The sequence below is a fragment of the Monopterus albus genome, unplaced genomic scaffold (genome assembly GCF_001952655.1).
Source record: "Monopterus albus unplaced genomic scaffold, M_albus_1.0 scaffold66.1, whole genome shotgun sequence".
Taxonomy (NCBI): domain Eukaryota; kingdom Metazoa; phylum Chordata; class Actinopteri; order Synbranchiformes; family Synbranchidae; genus Monopterus; species Monopterus albus.
In genome coordinates this window covers 1111143-1118574 of record NW_018127946.1, presented here as the reverse complement: position 1 = coordinate 1118574, position 7432 = coordinate 1111143, and the positions used below count along the sequence as shown (strand labels likewise).

The following is a 7432-nucleotide window of genomic DNA, read 5'->3' as shown; positions in this document are numbered from 1 at the left end:
ACAGCAACAACAGCATTTCATCCACTTTCTTTCAGCCAGACCACTGAAAAAAGACATTATACTTGGATTTTACTTTCAACATGGAAGTGTGATTTATTACTCTAATTACATAGTTCTCTTGTTGCTTATAAAAATGATTTCTTTAAAGTGCTGAAACATGAGATTATGCTTATATGAGCAGTAGTAAGAAAATCAAGAGGTAAAGTTCTGTAATTTACAGAGAACCACAGAAACAAGGTAGAATCAGTTTTGTTTTTAGTACAGTGAAGCAGTTGTGCTCTGAATTTGTGTACAAAAATGGTCCAAACCTTCACATAGTTTATGTTCTTTGACATCAGTGACTTTCTGTGCAGCCACCTCAGTGTACAGTGATAGTAAACAATAGTATATTAGCATTGAAATGAACTATTCTCAGTTGTGTGTTTTACCTTTCCTGGTTGGCCAAATGGATCAGGGCTTATTGTTTTCGGTAGCCAGACAATTGGAGGTTGACCTATAAATCAATTTAAAATTGAAACTGGACCCTTGTTTGATACATATTTGTGATATAAATGTGTCACATGTACACACCAAATAATATTATGTACCAGTATTATGCATCAGAGCCTCACAAGAATGGAAATGTGAGTTAATGAGTCCCGATGCTTGGAGAAGTGTTTCAGTGCTTTAAATTTGCTTTTGTTTGTTTTCTTTAGGTTGAGGACAACATAATATTAAAGGGTAACAGTGATGTCTGACTGCTGGCACTGCACTGTGTAAAATATAATATTAAGTACATGTAAAACTGTTTTTAAAAAAGCAGCTGAAGCTACACCAGACTTTACAGTAAAAACTAACCATTCATTTGTAGTTCAAGTTTCAATCCAAAGTTTTTTGTTTGGCAATGCTTTTAATATCAGCTGTCTTATCTAAATTTTCTATTAATACAATTTCAAAAACAAACAAAGTAGTGTAATTGAACATAGATAAATGATGATTAATATCTGATGATAAAATATGTCGTTTTCTTTCTTTTCTTTTAGTATAATTTTTTTCTCAAAAGATACTGTATATTATTAGCAGACTAGGACTTGGTTAGTTCTGACAGATTAGAGTTACACTGACATCAACACTGACACTACACCTACTCTACAGGCAGGCTTAGCAGCAAGAGCTAATCCACTACACACAGAGTACACAATACACAACATCCTCTACATAACACTACAATAAAATGGCAAATCAAAAACAAAATGAAACAATACTGACCCTCCCCAAACCCACAAAAACACAACCCCAAAATCAGAAATAAACACACAGTCTGATTATATATTTTTACAATACTGTACAAAGGGAGGAAGGGTTGTGAGGCCACCAGAAATAGAGAGGGCTGGGATATACGTAAAGAGAGAGCATGGTGGCTACACTTCACTTACTACAGCATGACATACGAGACAGGCAATCACAAACAGGAAACTGTCTAAGCTGTAAGAATAAGAATTTCATATTCATCTTTCTCAGCAAATAAAACCTCATTTAGAAAGTGTACCGTTCCTGTGTTCCTTAAGATTTCAAATCAGAAAGAGCAAAGCAATATAACTGAATTTAAATGTGTAAATAGTGGTAATGTATTATTTCAAAGAGCACCTGGTTTAATTTAATAAAAAAATGTAGTATTACGAAATATACTATATGTGGTGTGAAAGGTTGAACCGGAGCTAGAAGATCAGAACTGACCACTAACTACCAACCACAGCTACAGTTCTCCATCTAATGGAAACACCTGTGCTTATAATTATCGACTTATGCTTAACATGTGTTTAACATCAGTGTCTTCATCTTAGCGTTCTCTGTTAAAACTCTCAGCCAGAGGAAGTTCAGTCTACTAGTATGTAGTTCGCATGGACACCTCTGTTGTGCCTTCACTACCCTGAGCATCAGCATCACCCCAACTTGTGGCTTATTGGAGCAACTGTACTATCATGTTAAAAATCACCATCCACTACCCACATGAATAGTGGGTGGAGAATAGTCACGACAGAAAAGAGAGAATGTGCAGATTTAGTCTGAAGTTGTGCGTCAGTATTCCAAACAAACATTGAGTGGACATGCTGTATATAAATGGTTAAAATAATTATTTACTATATGGGGAAATGTGTTACTTGCCAAGAGTAAGATAAGAAGACTGATGCCACCCTCATGTCTGTTAGGTACAAGGCTGCTACTAGTTCACAAAGTAATATAATACTATCTTGTTAGTACACTTCACGCACGCACACAAACACACACACACACACACACACACAAACAAACTGTGTCAAAGACATTTGCTGATTTACTGGCATTTTGTGTCAGACTGTCCCTTTGCTAGAAGCAGCTGCCAAGCAAACAGCAGATCAATAAAACAAGAAGTAACCCATTAGCTGGTGACAGAGCCATGCTAGTTGTTTCCAGTCTTTATGCTAAGCTAACCTGGCCGCTGGCCCCAGCTCTATATTTAGTGTTACAGATACCAGAGTGGTCTCAGTCTAACTCTCAGCAAGAAAGAAAGTACAGTATTGTTCAAAATAATAGCAGTACAATGTGACTAACCAGAATAATCCAGGTTTTTAGTATATTTTTTATTGCTACATGGCAAACAAGTTACCAGTAGGTGCAGTAGATTCTCAGAAAGCAAACAAGACCCAGCATTCATGATATGCACGCTCTTAAGGCTGTGCAATTGGGCAATTAGTTGAAAGGGGTGTGTTAAAAAAATAGCAGTGTGGCATTCAATCAGTGAGGTCATCAATTTTGTGAAATAACAGGTGTGAATCAGGTGGCCCCTATTTAAGGATGAAGCCAGCACTTGTTGAACATGCATTTGAAAGCCTGAGGAAAATGGGTCGTTCAAGACATTGTTCAGAAGAACAGCGTACTTTGATTAAAAAGTTGATTGGAGAGGGGAAAACCTATAAAGAGGTGCAAAAAATTATAGGCTGTTCAGCTAAAATGATCTCCAATGCCTTAAAATGGAGAGCAAAACCAGAGAGACGTGGAAGAAAACGGAAGACAACCATCAAAATGGATCGAAGAATAACCAGAATGGCAAAGGCCCAGCCAATGATCAGCTCCAGGATGATCAAAGACAGTCTGGAGTTACCTGTAAGTACTGTGACAGTTAGAAGACGTCTGTGTGAAGCTAATCTATTTTCAAGAATCCCCCGCAAAGTCCCTCTGTTAAAAAAAAGGCACGTGCAGAAGAGGTTACAATTTGCCAAAGAACACATCAACTGGCCTAAAGAGAAATGGAGGAACATTTTGTGGACTGATGAGAGTAAAATTGTTCTTTTTGGGTCCAAGGGCCACAGACAGTTTGTGAGATGACCCCCAAACTCTGAATTCAAGCCACAGTACACAGTGAAGACAGTGAAGCATGGTGGTGCAAGCATCATGATATGGGCATGTTTCTCCTACTATGGTGTTGGGCCTATTTATCGCATACCAGGGATCATGGATCAGTTTGCATATGTCAAAATACTTGAAGAGGTCATGTTGCCTTATGCTGAAGAGGACATGCCCTTGAAATGGTTGTTTCAACAAGACAATGACCCCAAACACACTAGTAAACGAGCAAAGTCTTGGTTCCAAACCAACAAAATTAATGTTATGGAGTGGCCAGCCCAATCCCCGGACCTTAATCCAATCGAGAACTTGTGGGGTGATATCAAAAATGCTGTTTCTGAAGCAAAACCAAGACATGTAAATGAATTGTGGAATGTTGTTAAAGAATCATGGAGTGTAATAACAGCTGAAAGGTGCCACAAGTTGGTTGACTCCATGCCACACAGATGTGAAGCAGTTATAAAAAACTGTGGTCATACAACTAAATATTAGTTTAGTGATTCACAGGATTGCTAAATCCTAGAAACAAAAACGTTTGTACAAAATAGTTTTGTGTTTGTACAGTCAACGGCAGACACTGCTATTTTTTTGAACACACCCCTTTCAACTAATTGCCCAATTGCACAGCCTTAAGAGCGTGCATATCATGAATGCTGGGTCTTGTTTGCTTTCTGAGAATCTACTGCACCTACTGGTAACTTGTTTGCCATGTAGCAATAAAAAATATACTAAAAACCTGGATTATTCTGGTTAGTCACATTGTACTGCTATTATTTTGAACAATACTGTAAGTAAGCATATTTTCCAAATTGTTCCTATTCCTTGATGTCTCTCTACATATGTGATGCACACAATACAAAACAGTTTTGTGAATGTTCACTGCACATATTTGTGTCATAGTCCTCTGGATATCCAAACTCATTTGACAGCTCACAAACTGTGAAAAGCACAGACTATGATGTGAAGAAACAAAGCCAGACTCAAACATGTTACTGCCACCTGAGCAGGCATCCAACAAAACATTTTATGTAAATACTAGTGTCCCAGTTTGATTTTTAGATGCATTTGTTCTGTCATCCCACCACCTTCTCTATCCCATCACTCCCCTCCAACAAAACAACAAATTAAGTCACAGGTGAGGAATGGTAAACATGGTTAATTGTGATTCTGTATTTTTAATTTTTTTTGTATAAAATAAACATGTGCTGTTTTTATAATTATTTACTAAGTTACTTTACAATAATGAGAGGTAAAAAGGAGAATTCTACTAAGACAACAATACTATACAACTACATTTAAAACTACAGTATTCATTACATATTTTTCTTCTGTATTCTTCTAAAAACTAGCTGCATTATCTCTCTGTCTCTCCGTCTCCAACAGCACAGCTTGGCGCAGAGCTTTAAAACAAGTGTTTGTAAATACATTAAAGGTTCCACTGACAGTAAGAAACTAACACCAGATCAGTCTCTAAGAAATATATGTTACCAAAAACACATGCAGGTAGCTTAGGTAATGTTTTTGGTAACATGCCTGAATGTGGCAGATTTGCTACAACCCACGGGAGACACAGACTATGACCACAGCCTGCATCGTCCTTCACTGACCACACCCCAAGATGCATTTCATTCATAAAGAATGCCTGGAAGACTTAAGAAGAGATGGCACACTGTATTTAGAGTTGCATCCACCTCTTGTGTGTGTATGTGTAGATGCTTTTCAACAGCGAGGTGGTTTATGTTCCTAGAGTCTTAACAGGCCACCTTAGCCGAGACATTAAGGTTTCCATAGGTGAGAAGCAACAACAAACCACAATGTTTAACTTCACTTGGACCCTGAGAAATGGGCACTGGGATCTCTTCTGTCAAAAAATAAAATAAAAACGAAATTACAGTACGGTTAAAGTTCGCTGATATTTTTCTGCTGAGTTTTCAAGCAGCTTTAGTGGAAAAAGTTAGAAATGTCCGCAGAACATCAGTTCTAAGTGTCAGTTGCCATCTCGGCTGTTTGTTAAGTATGTGTGCTCTACAGAACTTTTTAAAGAAGAAGGAGCATCAAAAACAACAGGCTTAGTCTTACGTTAAGATCAGTTATGGTTGAGGTCACTGTGTGCTGTACATGCACAATAGCGTGAGTGTATGAGTGTGACGAGTGTGTGTGCCTCTTTCTCTGGTCATGGAATTTTGTCTATTTCCATCTTTCAGCATCATCACACCATGTAAACGGCCAGTCCAGGCACCGTCCACCCTCCTCCTCTACATTACAGCACCACAATGAGTCTCCAGCTGTCACATCACTGCTGCTAGAAAGTCGCTAATCTCAAGCAGACCCCGCTCACAGAACAAAGGAGAACAGTGTGTCTCTATGTGTCTGCATGCATGAAACAAGCACATGTGGCTTCACAGTCTGTTGCACCTCTCACTGCATATAAGGATGGCATATTTTACAAAAAATGAAAGGAAAAAACAAACTGCATTATTAAATTATGTGGAACAAATTAACAACACACACACACACACACACACACACTAACATACACAAAAATCTTTTGGATAATGACCCAATTTTTTCTTCCTTTCATTTCTTTTTTCTTCATTTAGCTAGAGACAAAACACAGATAGACAGAAGAGGTTAGGATAGATATAATAAGCCCTTACAATATGTAAAGGTCTCCAGCGAATGGGATCTCCCCCACAGACAACTGTGGGAAAGTGGGGTGAGGACATAGGAGAAGCAAGGAAAATAGAGGAAGATAAGGAGGAAATGGTGGGTGGTGAGGCCCGGTAGCACTGACAGAGCAGGGTGCCGTCTATGCACTGGGGTTAGGGTTGTTGTGTGTGTTGGTGGAGCCGTTGCTTCCCTGGATGGTGAGGCTAATCTCATCCTTCCTTTCCTCCTCTTTCTCCTTCTCCTTCAGCTCCTCCTTCCCCTTGAGGGAACAAGCCTCCACAGTGTCTTCGGAGGCCATGGGGGCATAGCGGCCTGTCCGGTGCTCCGGGAGGGCAGGGCCCCACTTTGGATGCGATTGGCATGCATTCTTCAACCGCTGAGACACACAGGGAAGAGGGACACATCGCTCAGCACAGCCTCAAGTCCAGACAGATGCATGAGATTATCAGATAGATTAATTAAATAAACTCAGGGCTAATTTAGAAGGACAATATGAAAAATACCAGCTTATTTATTTGTGATGTACAATTTGTGGCTACAAATGCCAGTTCCAAAGCCAAAAATGTCATTAGCTGAAGATGCATTCATTAATTGACATTTCAACGGTAAAATGCAAAACACAGTATAACTGTTGCTAAGGCTTACCTGCTGACACTTACAGTAACACACACTCTTCACATACTTTAACTATCTCTGATGCATCAGCTTGAACTGACATTTCAATAGCTTTCACCTCTTACACTGATACTTCAGCCTGTACACATGAACTGACACTTTAACTAGTTTTTACCTTTTTCGTTGTTGCCCTGACATGCAGTGTGAATTGGGGGACTTTATATACACAGGTATATGCCTCTGTAAACTACAGTATGTCCAGTCAATTCAGTTTGCCACAGGTAGACTCCACTCAAGTTTCAGACAGATCTCAAAGAGTTCAAGCAAACAGGATGCACCTGACTGCAATCTAAAGTGCCACAGCAAAGAGTCAAAAGCAAACCACCAAGAGAACATAGAAGTGGCTTCAGGAAAACTCTACGAAAGTCCTGGAGTGGCCAAGCCAGAGTCTGGACCTCAACCCAATAGAACATCTCTGGAGAGCCCTGAACATAGCTGTGCACCACCACTCCCCATCCAACCTGGTTGACCTTGAACAATTCTGCACAGAAAAATGGAAGAAGCTTCCAAAAGAAATGTGCCAAGCTCACAGCTTCATTCCCAAGACTTGACGCTGTCATTGTTGTCTGAGTACAAATGGGACATTTCGATCTTTTACTTTTAATAAATTATCAAAACACTCCAAAAACATATTTACCCTTTCATTGTGGAGTATTGTGTGTAGATTGTTGAGAAAAGTGAACTGAATTCATTTTAAGATGATTCTGAAACAAAACAAAATGTG

At 39.1% G+C, this 7432-nt stretch overlaps 1 protein-coding gene across 4 annotated transcripts in view; it reads right to left on the bottom strand.

The window, feature by feature from the left end:
- Positions 1-4124: 4124 nt before the first annotated feature.
- The window catches only part of slc6a9 (solute carrier family 6 member 9), an 83887-nt gene continuing 80579 nt past the window's right edge, over positions 4125-7432 (bottom strand). For all 4 annotated transcript variants that reach the window (XM_020604579.1, XM_020604580.1, XM_020604577.1 and 1 more), the window contains one exon: positions 4125-6409. In XM_020604579.1, coding sequence (XP_020460235.1) covers positions 6173-6409 — 237 coding nt within the window. In that variant the 3' untranslated portion in view covers positions 4125-6172. The remainder of the gene's footprint in view (positions 6410-7432) is intronic.